Source organism: Physella acuta, unplaced genomic scaffold (assembly GCF_028476545.2).
Source record: "Physella acuta isolate Inbredline_101_S28 unplaced genomic scaffold, ASM2847654v3 ptg000472l, whole genome shotgun sequence".
NCBI classification, from domain to species: Eukaryota; Metazoa; Mollusca; class Gastropoda; family Physidae; genus Physella; species Physella acuta.
Window position 1 is genome coordinate 175,001 of NW_026731991.1, and position 15,695 is coordinate 190,695.

At 33.0% G+C, this 15,695-nt stretch overlaps 2 protein-coding genes and 1 long non-coding RNA gene across 3 annotated transcripts in view; all 3 read left to right on the forward strand.

Annotated features, from left to right (window-relative positions):
- Positions 1-772, forward strand: part of LOC131943888 (low-density lipoprotein receptor class A domain-containing protein 3-like) — a 5,417-nt gene extending 4,645 nt beyond the window's left edge. Inside the window, exon 5 of the mRNA XM_059304196.1 lies at positions 624-772. Coding sequence (XP_059160179.1) covers positions 624-637 — 14 coding nt within the window. The 3' untranslated portion in view covers positions 638-772. The remainder of the gene's footprint in view (positions 1-623) is intronic.
- A 4,333-nt stretch (positions 773-5,105) lies between these two features.
- LOC131943889 (uncharacterized) lies at positions 5,106-5,930 on the forward strand. The gene is made up of 4 exons (XR_009386959.1): positions 5,106-5,220; positions 5,453-5,479; positions 5,694-5,706; positions 5,817-5,930. It is a non-coding gene; the product is annotated as an uncharacterized LOC131943889 (long non-coding RNA).
- A 6,257-nt stretch (positions 5,931-12,187) lies between these two features.
- LOC131943887 (fibropellin-3) lies at positions 12,188-14,626 on the forward strand. Its single transcript, XM_059304194.1, has 6 exons — positions 12,188-12,300; positions 12,550-12,576; positions 12,758-12,770; positions 12,881-12,994; positions 13,348-13,475; positions 14,312-14,626. Exons 1-6 carry the CDS (start codon positions 12,274-12,276, stop codon positions 14,441-14,443), a joined length of 441 nt encoding a protein of 146 aa, XP_059160177.1. The 5' UTR covers positions 12,188-12,273; the 3' UTR covers positions 14,444-14,626.
- The last annotated feature ends 1,069 nt before the right edge of the window (positions 14,627-15,695 follow it).

The following is a 15,695-nucleotide window of genomic DNA, read 5'->3' on the forward strand; positions in this document are numbered from 1 at the left end:
TTATATCTGTTATCCCATATTTACATATATTATATCTGTTATCCCATAGTTACATATGTTATACCTGTTATCCCAAAGTTACATATGTTATATCTGTTATCCCATAGTTGCATATGTTATATCTGTTATCCCATATTTACATATATTATATCTGTTATCCAATAGCTACATATGTTATATCTGTTATCCCATAGTTACATATGTTATATCTGTTATCCCATAGTTACATATGTTATATCTGTTATCCCATAGTTACATATGTTATATCTGTTATCCCATAGTTACATATGTTATATTTGTTATCCCATAGTTACATATGTTATATCTGTTATCCCAAAGTTACATATGTTATATCTGTTATCCCATAGTTACATATGTTATATCTGTTATCCCATATTTACATACATTATATCTGTTATCCCAAAGTTACATATGTTATATCTGATATCCCAAAGTTACATATGTTATATCTGTTATCCCATATTTACATATATTATATCTGTTATCCAATAGCTACATATGTTATATCTGTTATCCCATATTTACATATATTATTCCATTGAATTCACACCAAGCACTTGTGGAGGCATTTTGGTAAACGAATATTTTATTTTCTTTTTCAGCGTACCCAGTATAGGAACATATGGCTGCACTTTCTGCACAACTGACGCTGATTGTGCAGCCGGTGGCGTGTGTTGCCTAAGTCTGTGTGGAGGTAACCCTTCAGCTTTGGCCAATAAACTCCACGCCTTGATATTTTTGGACTTTTTTGGAACTTTGTTCTATTTTTCTGTTCTGCCTCTTTCAATTCACTTTTGCTTGCTGTGTCCAGAAATAAAATATGAACTACAGGAAAGTGTATTGACTAAAAATATATATATATATATATATATATATATATATATATATATATATATATATATATATATATATATATATATTCTGCGAAACTTAAGAAAAAGCATTTTTTCCTTAGATTTTTAGATGTCTGGGTCTAATTCAATGAAATATTTTGGACAAAATTCAAAATCTAATAATGTTTAAAAATGTGAAATGAAAGAACGAACTAATAGTTCATCCGAATTGAAACAAAACGATCGTGTTAGTATGTTAACATTCCCCGTAACTCTTCTTGCCTTATACAATTATCGGTATTTATTTGGTTATCCCAAAAAGTAAAAGTCTATTTATCTGGACAACGAGACCAGCACGTTTACAATAATTAATTATAGCTTTGAAAGAAGCTATTTAGTAATGTAAAATTCAACTTATTGAAGGGAAGGTATAAATTGTATTTATGTAAAAAAAAATTGAATAAATTCTTTTTAGATCTATGTCATTTTTATTATGTTTTATTAAAACAATAATTAAGAGGAACTATTTATTTTAGTTTGATTGGTACAATTTAAAAAAAAAAGATTTATGGGCACCCCCTATGGCGTAGCTAGGTCGGGTGTCACCCGGTGCGGCACCTAAAGGCCTAATCACTCAAGCAAAAGTAAATGTACGGCTATTGTTCTTCTGGTGTCAGTCAACCTCCTCCACACACTTACACTTACACAAACACACACACAAACACACACACACTTACACATATACACATTCGTAGTCTGTTTTATAATAGTAGGCTTGATCGATTAATATGAAAATGTAAATTTTAAAAGGGGTTTCACCCCAATCTACTACAGTGGAAGGTGTATTTGGTGTCACCCCCACCCCTGAAGTCGATTGTCACATCAGTTATTACAATTCTCAACCAAAGCTTTTTTTCTCAGGCGAAGGCTACACCGTTTAGTTGGTGTCACCTAGCCCCCCCCCCTCCCCCGTGATAGCTTTAAACTGTGCACAGATAATACTAACGATGTTTATCTTAAGTAGGGTATTAATACAGCTGGATTTTGCATTGTTATCTATATCGTTAGCAGGTTTACGTCTTGGTATCAACCCCCCCCCCCCCCACCCACTCTTGTCGGGGTTTCTGTCAACTTGTCTCTTAAAAGATTATTTAATTCTAATTAATCATTCATTTAACTGGAAAGATCATTGTTTTTCCATATATATTTTCTATTTTTTTTTGCCATGGTGTTACCCCCCCCCCCCCAAATGATTTCATCTAGTGCGGTCCGCACCCCCCCCCCCCAACGCCCCCTTCCTTCGCGACGCCTCTGGACACTCCTATTAGACTAATAGGTCATGGAAGAGCGTTTGTTTATCTTACACAATACAGCTCATGTAGTTTTTTTTTCACGCAACAAGTGTGTTAGTTACTGTAGAACAATCACTGCTGCTGGACATCTCTTTTGTTTTTCCAATCCAATATCATGCGCGAGTACAAAGAAATTACTTTTTTGGTCAGATTTTGTGCTCTCTAAATTGGCTAAACAGCTTGCCTTACTCCCTCCCCCCGCATAACGTGGTCTTACGGTATGGTAGCTCCGCCCCTGCCACAAGCACACTTACGCACTCATGTACATATACACACGAGCACCCCCCCCCCCACACACACAGACCACCCCACACTCTAACACACCTCGTACAGAAGCACACGAGCACCCCCCCCCCCCACACACACACATGCCATCCCAGACACTAACATACCTTGTACAGAAGCACACAAGCACCTCCCCCCCCCCCACACACACAATCACACACATGCCATCCCAGACACTAACATACCTTGCTGCGTGCACGTCCGCACGTCCGCACGTCCACACACACATTCACATTCATCGGGCCACTCACCCCCACACGCACACACAAACACACACGCAAAAGATAGAGACATACACAGACAACCTCTTTAGAATGCGACCTTGGCTTATAACTAAAACACATTATATTTTCTTTTCTAAACAATAAAACAATACTAATCCGTTTAGAGACTTCGGTGAGTTAAACGTTTTCTTCTGTTGATCCTAAACATTAAATCAACATCACTAGTCGTCTCCACCAGATGTCGCTTTTGTTTTTACGTCGTGAAATTATGTTTGGTAAATATATCAATTACTGACGGTGTGGCCTAGCGGTAGAGAGCTAACCGTTAACAGAGTGTCTCGAGTTCGAACACTGGTTCAAATCAGTGGAACGTTGTCAGCTCTGACGGGTGTCTAATTTATGTTAGGGAAACAAAGGCGGCTGGGCATACTGCTGACCACACTATCCCTTCAAATGCCGAGGTCTCTGAAGAAGATGAACTCTACTTCATCTGCACAATGTGTTTTGTGCACGAACGGGAAATGATGATGATGGATATCAATTAAAACATCTCTTAATATTCAGGTTCTTAGATGAAATTTAAAGATAACATTACAACTAGGTTTGTTGAGAAAAAAAATTGTAGATCAGAAGATCTTTAGTTTATTTACCTTGATTTAAAGATTACAACCAGAAATATTCTCAGCGGTAAATAAACAGTTAAGGGAACTTAAACTGGGTACTTGTGAACTACAAAACGTGTCGTTATTATTACTATAGTTTTTCATGATTGGAGTATGCTAAAGAACATTTGATGGTGTGGATTTTGTTTTTCACTTTATTTCTTAGCTTGTTTTCATTATTGATTGCCGTTTTTATACAGTTTTTAGGCTAGGCTTGTAGCGAGACAACACTGATAAAAATAACTGATTGAACATCCTAAAAGATAAAATTGTCATTTTTTAAAAACAATTTTTATCACAAAATAAATAGATCTTTGTTGCACGTAAAATAACTGTCTGGACAGTTATGTTCAGTTATATTAATATCTATATATGTACAAAATGTAACAGATGCTTTATTATTTACGTGTCGTTTAACACATTGTAATAATACTATAATTAGATACGTTTTTGGTTTAGAATCTTACACAAATTAATTCGTTATAATCTATAACAGATCAGTAAGTTTAGTGAAGGTTTATTTTATTGTCGTTAAACTTTGGTTCAAATATAATTGATGAAATGTAATTAAAGACTTTCAATTATTCGCTCGTTATGAAAAAGAACTTGCAATTTATAAATTAGTTCTGTTCAATTTTCTGCCATGAATAGGTAATACAAATAATATATTAGCAAAGTAAAGAGTTAACGCTAGTGTGGGTTGGGGAGGGGTGAGGGTGGGGTGGGACGGGGAGTGGGGTGGGGATATTGGAGTTTAAAACTGAATTAGCCTTCCCACTCGCTTTTTAGAAAAAATATTCATTGAAGCTTATCAAAAATGTTACAAAGGAGTTTATGTAACGTAATTTGATTGCTTCGTAAAAATACAATAAATGTATTTTTGTTCTCTTTGAAGTCAAAATGTTTTCGAGAGTTGGATGTATTGAGTTGGTGGCAGTGGCGTTTTTACCACAGAAACATGAGTTGGTTGGAGTGGAGATACAACAATTATTTCGGAAACAAAATATTATAGCTATTAATTTATAAGGATAGGCGGAAAGTGGGTAAGAAAAAAAAATAAAAACATTTAAGTCAAAAACAGTTTATGTTTATTTTGGCGTAAACTGTATTATAAGCAAAAACTAATAAATCATGCTATCAGAGTGTTATTATCGCAAGTAATGCAGTACCAACGTTGTTTGCTCCATTTAGAAATGAATATGTTATGTGTTAGCTTTGGTTATGTGTTAGCTTTGTTGAATGTTCTTTTAACAATGTATCAATGATTTCTATGCCATTTTTTGGTAAATGAGATGTTGAAAGTTGGGTAACACTTATAATGACCTAATCAGGGGATTGTCATGCGGGTTAAAAGTTAATAAAGGTAATTAGACGTTACACCACTTATTGATAGTTATTAGGAACGACGTATCAACAAAGAGTTTACTCTGTAGATATTTTTTGCAGGAAATGTGTCACTAGGAGCTGTCAATATGTCTTAAAGTTCTTATAGATTCCTTACTTTGACAGACCCCATAGAAAACCCTCTTATTCTACAGTTTTGGACTACAATAAAATCAGGTAAAATTATAAATTTAATACACACTGTATACGCGATGATCGATGATATAATCCAACAAGCTATATAAAACTATTGTAACGAGAGACGCCCTTGTCTTGTTCTGCTTGAGTGGTTTTCAGTCATAGCTCACGAAATAAAACAGAGCTTTACATCCTTGTGCAAAGTTGTCTTGCGTCTGGTGAACATTATCTCCCTTACTTGAAGATTGAGTTACCTCGCCTGTGTGGAATTTTCAGCTGCAGTAACAATACAATCATGAGCTGCTACAAGTTCCTCCTGCTGGTAAGTAATTTCTGTCACTTCTAAGTAACACCAATAAAACAGTAAACAATTACCGAATTGATAGTGTTTTAATATTTTTACTTCAGCAAGGTAATGCACATATTTTTCCTTAACAAAATAATTATTATAGGCCTCTATCCTGACTGGATTGTGATGTTTATTGTTACTTTTTTTCTATAAATTAAATTCTTCAAAATAGTTATTGTACATTTTAAACTATTTTTTAAAACAGGTTGGATTGATGCTGACGTACCTATCGGTAAATAGCCTTTACTCAGTTGATACTGTAATAATGTTAAAGTATAATATTAAAATAGGGTGTTTGTAAAAAAATTATACGCCTATATATATACATATTATTTATATATATATATATATATATATATATATATATATATATATATATATATATATATATATATATATATATATATATATATTTGTATTCACTTTAATTATATTGTATTTTACAGATGGTGGAGTCATGTAAGTATCAGCTACCAAATTATTTCATAAATGTATATTTAAACATTAACCAAGATATATAAAAATTACCTTGAAAACCAGCTTACATTTTTTTTCCTTTATTACATTAGCGGCTTGCTCAAAGATCAAGTGCCTTAACGGTGGAACATGTTATGAAAAAAGTGGCAGAGCCTATTGTCGGTGTACTGTAAACTACACAGGCACCTACTGTGGAACTTTGATTGGTAAATCTTTTGCGAATTTGACTTGAGCGCTATTTATCAAGTTTAACTGTATTAATAATTATTTCGCTACTTATTTACGTAATCTGAAACTAATATTCGAACTAAAAAAATAACTTTCGACCTGGCGTACGCTATAATGTATATACGATATTGTAATTTTACTTTATCAATGAAAAATCTAATGGATCTTTTAATATTTCTGAAATCCATGTAGAAAATTTTGATTTTGTGATGTTGTAATCGTAATTCTGGACACTAAAACTGCTGGAATTGGAAAAGATTTAAAGTGTTTATTTACTTAATGACATTGTTTAATTTACTTTAATTTAATTTAGTTATTCAATTGAATCCATGTATTTACTGAAAGTGTCATACTTTCTATCCACTATCCCTCACCCCCAACCCATTTGATAGTCTCAAACGTTTCTATCTCACTACACCAGTACTGTGATAGTCTCATACTTTCTATCTGCTGTACCAGTATTGTAATAGTATCATACTTTTCATCTCTCTACACCAGTACCCCCCCAACCCCTGTGATGGCGTCGTCTGCGAGAATGGTGGAACCTGTACCGTAGTTTCCAATGTGGCCACTTGTGTCTGTGTCTCTGGCTACACCGGTGACAGGTGCCAGACCCTAGCCTGTCCGGTAAGTACTTTGTTTGTTACCCCCGGGCAACAGATTTTTAGAATTCTCAAAGCCTTTATAGCACCAGAGCAAAAACTACTTTAAATTTATACACTTGTATTTAGTAGAAAATATGGCATCTGTTATAGTAAAACTTTTTAATTAACAAAAACAGCTTTACTTTATATGTTAGAACATGTGTATTTAACCTCTATAACAACACTTAAATGTGGTCTAATTTTCCACATACTCTATAACAGCTTTTTAGATTTCTTGAAGTATTGGTTTTACCTGAACAAAAACTACTTCATTAAATTTTAGAAACTTCTATTAAAGTAGAATATTTTGAATCTTCGATAAAAAAATGTATAAAATCAATTAAAATAGTTTTACTCGGTATGTTAGGAGCTGTGTTTTTAAACTAAATAACAAACTTAAATGTGTTCTATTTTTTCACTCACACTTTAACAAGAGGTATACAATAATATTTAGCGCGTTTCCACGTAAGTAGGCCCCTACACATATTACAGAACTTGGCTTACGAATACTTCACATTGTTTTCACAGTCTACAACAGGTGGCGGATTTGGTATATGTGGCGGCACTTTCTGCACAACTGACGCTGATTGTGCAGCCGGAGGCGTGTGTTGCCCAAGTCTGTGTGGAGGTAACCTCTGCTACCCCTTCAGCTCTGGACGATAAACTCCATGCTCAGAGATTTTTGGACTTTTGGAAAATCTTGTGCTGACTATTTTTCTGTTCTGATTCTTGAATATTAGATGAAAAATTCATTCGTCTGAAAATACGATTTCTTAGTTGTTAAAATTTTTATTTGAATTCTAATTGCTGAAGTGCTATGCCATTAAATATTTCAACCACTAAAAAGAGTGTTGAATGAGCATTTCTTTTAAAAAAACAGATACATGTGTGTGTGTGTAAGTGTAAGTGTATGTGTGTGTAAGCGTATAAATAAAAATAAATAAATAAAAATATATGTCTTATTCTTATACTGCTACAAAATATCCCAGCAGACATGTTTTTCCTGACATTTTTCTGTCTTTTTTTAAAAGAAACTTTGGTTATTTATCTTAAGATATACAGCCGTGATTATCAAAACAATTATAAGTTAACTCTTTAATAACTAAAGCCAAATTAGCTGTCATATAAGCTGAGAATTATGTTTTAAAATTATGAATATACATTAGCAATCCTTCATATTCCTATTTGAATATATATTTGGATATAATGCAACTTAAACCATAGAACAACACAGCCATTGATTTTCCTAAAATGTCTATTGATTGCCGATCATAAAGTTACAGATGCTACACAACTGTAGTTAAAGACCTAAATGTTGTTAGTGACTTCTAGTGTGTAGTCGTTGATATTATGTTTGGGCGAGTTAGATAGTAAGCTGCGACTTAAATTATGACAATATCAGCATATTATAGAGATGACAAATTCCAATGTAAAATTACCTAAATTAAAGATTAAACTGATTTAAGGCGTAAATTAATTGTTTCAAAATGTTTGGCAACGCTTTTCAAGGTTGACAAAATATGTCAATTCAAGCCGACCCGCGGCGTAGCATACTCCTCTATTTAGTTGTTTTATTTTCTATTTTTCAGTAATAGATAATTTGTAAATTCGACACTATCAATGCTATGACTAAGAATATTTTGCTTTAAAGCACTATCAGTAGCTCGTGAAGGACGATTATCCTCACCCGCCCTTGATTAATACATTTTAAATGTTATTTTGCAACACGCACTTTTAAATAATATTTAAAAAACGAAATGTTTCCTTTTCACTTATTACATATTGAAAATTATTTCTGATGATGACACAAATCTGTGAAAAAGATATAAATTGATAGCCATATAGAACTATCACACAACCTTAATAGCAATAGAAAAAAAACCTATTAAACAATAAAAACATATCACAAATCATTAAAATAAAAGACAAGTAAAAGTATTAAAATAAGAATAAATTACTCAAGCATAATCAAATGTACAACTATTGTTTTACTGGTGTCAGCCACCCTCCTTCCCACACTTACACAAACACACACACTTAGAAATATACACACTCGTAGGCTGTTGGATAATAATGTGCTTGATCGAATGATATGAAAATTTGTAAATTTCAAAAGTGGTTTAACCCCAATCTACTTCGGTGGAAGGTGCAGTTGGTGTCACCCCTCCCCCAAACATCTGTTGAATGACGTCACTTGTGTGCTAACATTATAATAATCTACCTAGAAAAAGCATTTAGGGGTGTAATTCTCACTGTTATTAATTCAAGTGGAAAAATCATTGTTTTTGAAGTAAAGGGTTAAATTGAGTGTCACCCCCACCCCTTGACATACAAGTTATAACAATTCTCAACCAAATCGTTTTCATCATGCAAATGCTATAACGTTTAGTTGGTGTCACCCACCCCTTCCTCCCTAGTATTAGCTTTAAACTGTGCACAAATAATACTAAAGATGTTTATCTATTGTAGGTTATTAATACGGATGGATGTGGCATTGTTTTTTCTATCGTTAGCAGATTTACGTCATGGTGTCACCCTCCCCCCTCCCCACCCTAAGATGTCAGGATATGTCAACTTAGCTCTTAGATTAGAAGATTATTTAATTTTAATTAACCATTCATTTTGCCAATATATTTTCTATTTTTTTGCCATGATGTTACCCCCCCCCCCCCAAAATGATTTCATCTAGTGCGGTCCACACTCCTCCCCAACGCCCCCTTCATTCGCGACGCCTCTACGCACCCCTATTATACTATTTAAAGAGGAGTAATTAGTCATGGAAGAGGTTTGAACGTTTGTCTATCTTTCACAATACAGCTCATGTAGTTTTTTTTTACGCAAGAAGTGTGTTGGTTACTGTAGAACGATCACTGCTGCAGGAGATCTCTTTTGTTTTTACAATCCACGATCATGTGCGAGTACAAATAAATTATTTTTGTCACATTTTGTGCTCCCTAAATTGGTTAAACAGCTTGCATTACTCCCCCCCCCCCTCCACCCGCACAACGTGGTCTGACGGTATGGTAGCTCCGCCCCTGCCACAAGCACACGTACACACGAGCACCCCCCAGCCCCCCCCCCCCACACACACATAGACCATCCCACACTCTAACATATCCTCGTACAGAAGCACACGAGCACCCCCCCCCCCCACACACAATCACACACATGCCATCCCAAACACTAACATACCTTGCTGCGTGCACGTCCGCACACACACATTCACATTCACAGGCCCACTCACCGACACACGCACACACAAACACACACGCAAAAGAAAGAAGCACACACGGACAACCTCTTTAGTATACGACCTTGGCTTATAACTAAAACATATTATATTTTCTTTTCTAAATAATAAAAAAATACTTATCCGTTTTGAGACTTGGGTGAATTCAAAAGTTTTCTTCTTTTGATCTTGAACATTAAATCAACATCACTAGTCGTCTCCACCAGATGTCGCTTTTGTTTTTACGTCGTGAAATTATGTTTGGTAAATATATCAATTACTGACGGCATGGCCTTGCGGTAGAGAGAGCTAACCGTTAACAGAGTGTCTTGAGTTCGAATACGGGTTCAAATCAGTGGAACGTTGCCAGCTCTGGTGGGTACCTAACTTATGTTAGGGAAACAAAGGCGGCTAGGCATAGAGCTGACCACACTATCAATTCATATGCCGAGGTCTCTAAGATGAACAATACTTTGTCTGCACCATGTGTTTTGTGCACGAACGGGTAATGATGAAAAAGAATATCAATACATCTCTTAATTTTCAGGTTCTTAGATGAAATTTAAAGATAACATTAGAAATATGTTTGTCGAGAAAAAAAAGTGTAGATCAGAAGATCTTTAGTTTATTTACCTTGATTTAAAGATTACAAACAGAAATAGGCTCATTGGTAAATGAACAGTCAAGTGAACTTAAACTAGGCACTTGTGAACGTGTCGTAATGGTTAGTTTAGCATTCCGTGATAGGTGTATTCTAAAGAACATTCAATGGCGTGAATTTTATTTTTCACTTTGTTTCTTAGCCTGCTATCATTATTGATTACCGCTTTTATACAGTTGTGTTTTTTAGGCTTGTAGCGAGACAACATTGATAAAAATAACTGACTAACAAAAAACCTAAAAGATAAAATTGTCGATTTTTTAAAAACAATTTTTTTCACAAAATAAATAATTCTTTGTTGTAGTTAAATAACTCTCTGGACAGATATTTTCAGTATACATTAATATCTATATATGTACAAAATATGCACCGATATAACAGTTGCTTTCTTATTAACGTGTCGTTTAACACATTGCGTTAATACTATATTTAGATTCATTTTTGGTTTAGAATCTTACAAAAATTAAAAAGTACAACATGCAGCTATTACCTGCTGATACAAATCACATCAGTAAGTTTAGTGAAGGTTTATCTTATTGTCATTAAACTTAGGTTCAATTATAATTGATGAAATGTAATTAAAGACCTTCAATTATTCTTTCGTTATGAAAAAGGAATTGCAATTTATAAAAAAGTTCTGTTCAATTTTCTGTCATGAATAGGTAACACAAATAATATATTAACAAAGTAATGAGTTAACGCTAGTGTGGGTTGGGGAGGGGGGTGGGTGGGTTGGGATATCTGAGTTTAAAACTGAATTAGCCTTCCCACTCGCTTTTTGAAAAACAAAATTCATTGAAGCTTATCACAAATGTTACAAAGGAGTTTATGTAACGTAATTTGATTGCTTCGTTAAAATACAATAAATGTATTTTTGTTTTCTTTGAAGTCAAACTGTTTTCGAGAGTTGGATGTATTGAGTTGATGGCAGGGGCGTTTCTTCCACAGAAACATCAGAGGGGGGGGATTGAGGTGGAGATTCTATAATAATTTCGGAAACAAAATATTATAGCTATTAATGTACAAGGATTGGCGGAATGTGGGTAAGAAAAAAAAGTAATAAACAAAAAAATTAACTAAAAAACCGTTTATTTTTAATTTGGCGCAAACTGTAAACCAAACAAATAAATCATGTTTTCAAGCTGTAATTATTGAAGGTAGAGCAATAATAACGTGTTTGTTTGCTCTCTTTAGAACTGGATATGTTAAGTGTTTGGTTTGCTGAATGTTCCTTATAAAAATATCAAATGATTTCTATGCCATAGTTTGGTAAATGAGATGTTGAAAGTTAGGTAACATTTATAATGACCTAGTCAGGTTAAATGTTAATAAAGGTAATTAGACGGTACACGACTTATTGATAGTTATTAGGAACGACGTATCAATAAAGAGTTTACTCTGTAGATATTTCGTGCAGAAAATGTGTCACTAGGAGCTGTCACTATGTCTTAAAGTTTTTATAGATTCCCTACTTTGATAGACCCCATAGAAGACCCTTTTCTCCAGCAGTTTTGTACTACAGTAACATCATGTAAAATTGTAAATTTAATACACACAGTATGCGCGATGATCGATGATATAATCCAACAAGCTATGATAAAACTATTGTAACGAGAGACGCCCCTGTCTCGTTCTGCTTGAGTGGTTTTCAGTCACAGCCCATGAAATAAAACAGAGCTTTACATCCTTGTCAAAGTTGTCTTGCATCTGGTGAAAGTTATCTCCCTTACTTGAAGATTGAGTTACCTCGCCTGTGTGGAATTTTCAGCTGCAGTAACAATACAATCATGAGCTGCTACAAGTTCCTCCTGCTGGTAAGTAATTTTGGTCACGTCATTTAGAATAACCATCTAAGTAACACCAATAAAACAGTAAATAATTACATTATTTATCGTGTTTTAACATTTTTACTTCAGCAAGGTAATACACATTTTTTTCTTAACAAAATAATTTTTATAAGCCTCTATCCTGACTGGATTGTGATGTTTATTATGGATATTTTTCTATATAAACGAAATTTTTCAAAATAATATTTGTACAGCTTAAATTATATTTTTAAACAGGTTGGATTGATGCTGACATACTTATCGGTAAATTGCCTTTACTCAGTTGATACTGTAACAATGTTAAAGTATAATATTTAAAATAGGGTGTTTGTAAAAAAAACTATACGCCTATATATATATATATATATATATATATATATATATATATATATATATATATATATATATATATATATATTCATTTTGATTATATTATATGTTACAGATGGTGGAGTCATGTAAGTATCAGCTACCAAATTATTTCATAAATGTATATTTAAACATTAACCAAGATATATAAAAATTACCTTGAAAACCAGCTTACATTTTTTTTCCTTTATTACATTAGCGGCTTGCTCAAAGATCAAGTGCCTTAACGGTGGAACATGTTATGAAAAAAGTGGCAGGGCCTATTGTCGGTGTACTGTAAACTACACAGGCACCTACTGTGGAACTTTGATTGGTAAATCTTTTGCGAATTTAACTTGACCGCAGTTTATCAAGTTTAATTGTTTTAGTAATTATTTCACTATTTATTTAAGTAATTGTTTTAGATCTAGCATACGCTATTACGTATATAAGATATCATTTGACTTTATCAGTGTTATATACATGATCTTTTAATAGTGCTACAATCATTACACTAGTCATTGATTTTGTCTCGTTGTAATCGTAATTGTGGAAACAAAAACTTCTGGAATTATCAAAGATTTCAAGTGTTTTATTCACTATTAGATGTTCTTTAATTGACGGTATATTTATTTAGTTTAATCCATGTTTTTATGATAGTCTTAAACTATCTTTCTTTTGCATCAGTACCCCCCAACCCCTGTGATGGCGTCGTCTGTCAGAATGGTGGAACCTGCACCGTAGTTTCCAATGTGGCCACTTGTGTTTGTGCCTCTGGCTACACAGGTGACAGTTGCCAGACCCTAGCCTGTCCGGTCAGTACTTTGTTTGTTACCCCCGGGCAACAGACTTTTTTAGATTTCTCAAAGTCTTGATTTTACCAGAACAAAAACTACTCTAAATGTATACACTTCTATTTAGTAGGAAAATTTGGCATCTGTTAAAGTAAAAAATATTAACTAAAACAGCTTTACTTGATATGTTAGGTGTTTTTAACCTTTATAACAACACTTAAATGTGGTCTAATTTTACACATACTCTATAACAGCTTTTTAGATTTCTCAAAGTCTTGATTTTACCTGAACAAAAACTACTTCATTAAAATTTATATACTTCTTAGTAAAGTAGAAAATTTGGAATCTGTGATAGAAAAATTTATAAAATCAATGGAGGCGAGTGAGTTGACGAGAATCCTTCCATCATGTTGTTGACATGGAATAAAAACGTGCTATTTTAGATTTAGACCGTCAAAATAATAAAAAATAAAAAATTAAGCCTAAAATTAATGTAGAAATTTTATATTTTTAGAAAAAATGCTTTAAAGGGTGCAAATTCAGAGAACTTCAAAATAATTTGTTGAGTTTAAGGCTACATTTCTATTTATTTTCATCAAGCCTAAGTTATAACTGGATGTTTCTACTTTCGTAAGACAAATATTGATTGGCTGTACAGGAACTCCGTGATCGATAATTATTTGTTTACAAAACTTTGCAGATAAAGTTTTTAAATAACAATGCAAATTTAAACCCCATGACCTAGTTATTCTTTTTTTTAGCTTAAACATGAGGTATACAATTATATTTAGCGTGTTAGTTTGTAAGTACACATATTACAGAACTTGGCTTACGAATACTTCGCATTGTTTTCACAGTCTACCACAGGCGGCGGAATAGGAACATGTGGCGGCATTTTCTGCACAACTGACGCTGATTGTGGCGGTGGCGTATGTTGCCCAAGTCTGTGTGGAGGTAACCTCTGCTACCCCTTCAGCTTTGGCCGATAAACTCCATGCCTAGATATTTTTGGACTTTTGGAAAATCTTGTTCTGACTATTTTTCTGTTCTGCATCTTGAATTAATTAGACCAAAACTTCATTCATCTGAATTTACGATTTCTTTGCTGTTACAAATTTAATTTGAATTCTAATTGCTGAAGTGCTATGTCATTAAATAAAAATTTCAACCACTAAAAAGAGTGTTGAATTAGCATTTTTTAAAAAATAAAACAAATATATGTGTGTTTAAGTGTAAGTGTGTGTAAGCGTATAAACATGAATAAATAAATGAATAAAAATATATGTCATATTCTTCTACTTCTAAAAAATATCCCAGCAGACATGTTTTTCCTGACATTTGTTTTTGTCTTTTTTTTAAAAGAAACTTTGGTTATTTATCTTAAGATATAACACCCGTGTTTATCAAAACAATTATCAAAACAATTATAAATTAACTCTAATAATACATAAAGCCAAATAAACTGTCATAAAAAAAATGAGAATTATGTTTTAAAAATATGAATATACCTACGGCAATCTTTCATATTACGATTGGTAGATATACTTGGATATGATGCTTCTTAAACCATCAAACAACACAGTCATTGATTTTCCTAAAATGTCTATTGATTGCCGAACAGAAACGCTACAGATGTTACACCACTTTAGTTTAAGACTTAAAATATTACTAGTGGCTTCTAGTGTGTGCTCGTTGATATTATGTTTGGGCGAGCTAGATAGTAAGCTGCGACTTCAATTATGACATCAGCATATTATCAAGATGACTCAATGCTGCTTCGTCCTAGTCATCTAAACTTAAAAGCATTACGAAAACACTGGTTTTTATATCTTACATTCGTTTTTATTATACATTCGGATAAGTAACAAACTGAGTTAACAAAAACATCAAAATAAATAATAGTTATCACAATTTAAATATTACAACTCAATAGTAAATATCACAGGAGATTTTTAATGCTGTAAAACATTATATCATAGTTTGTATTGCACCACATTTACAAATAAATGCTGAATAGAATTTTTAGCGGGTGTATAAAATATTATAACATTATAATTAATTATGTCAAAAGTATTTCATATTTTAAAATATATATAGACATTTGTTTTAAATCATATAACTATTTGATGTACAAATAAATAAAGTTATCCAAATATTGGATAGTAATTATAATTAATATTTAGTGGGTGTATAAAATATATTATAAAATTATAATTAATTGTGTAAAAATTTACATATTTC

Bases quoted from the DNA above. Each gene is read 5' to 3' on its own strand.
- LOC131943887 (XM_059304194.1), top strand. From the start codon at position 12,274: ATGAGCTGCTACAAGTTCCTCCTGCTG. The intron at 12,995-13,347 runs GTAAATCTTTTG...CTTTTGCATCAG, and splicing joins CTACTGTGGAACTTTGATTG to TACCCCCCAACCCCTGTGAT. The intron at 13,476-14,311 runs GTCAGTACTTTG...TTGTTTTCACAG, and splicing joins GCCAGACCCTAGCCTGTCCG to TCTACCACAGGCGGCGGAAT.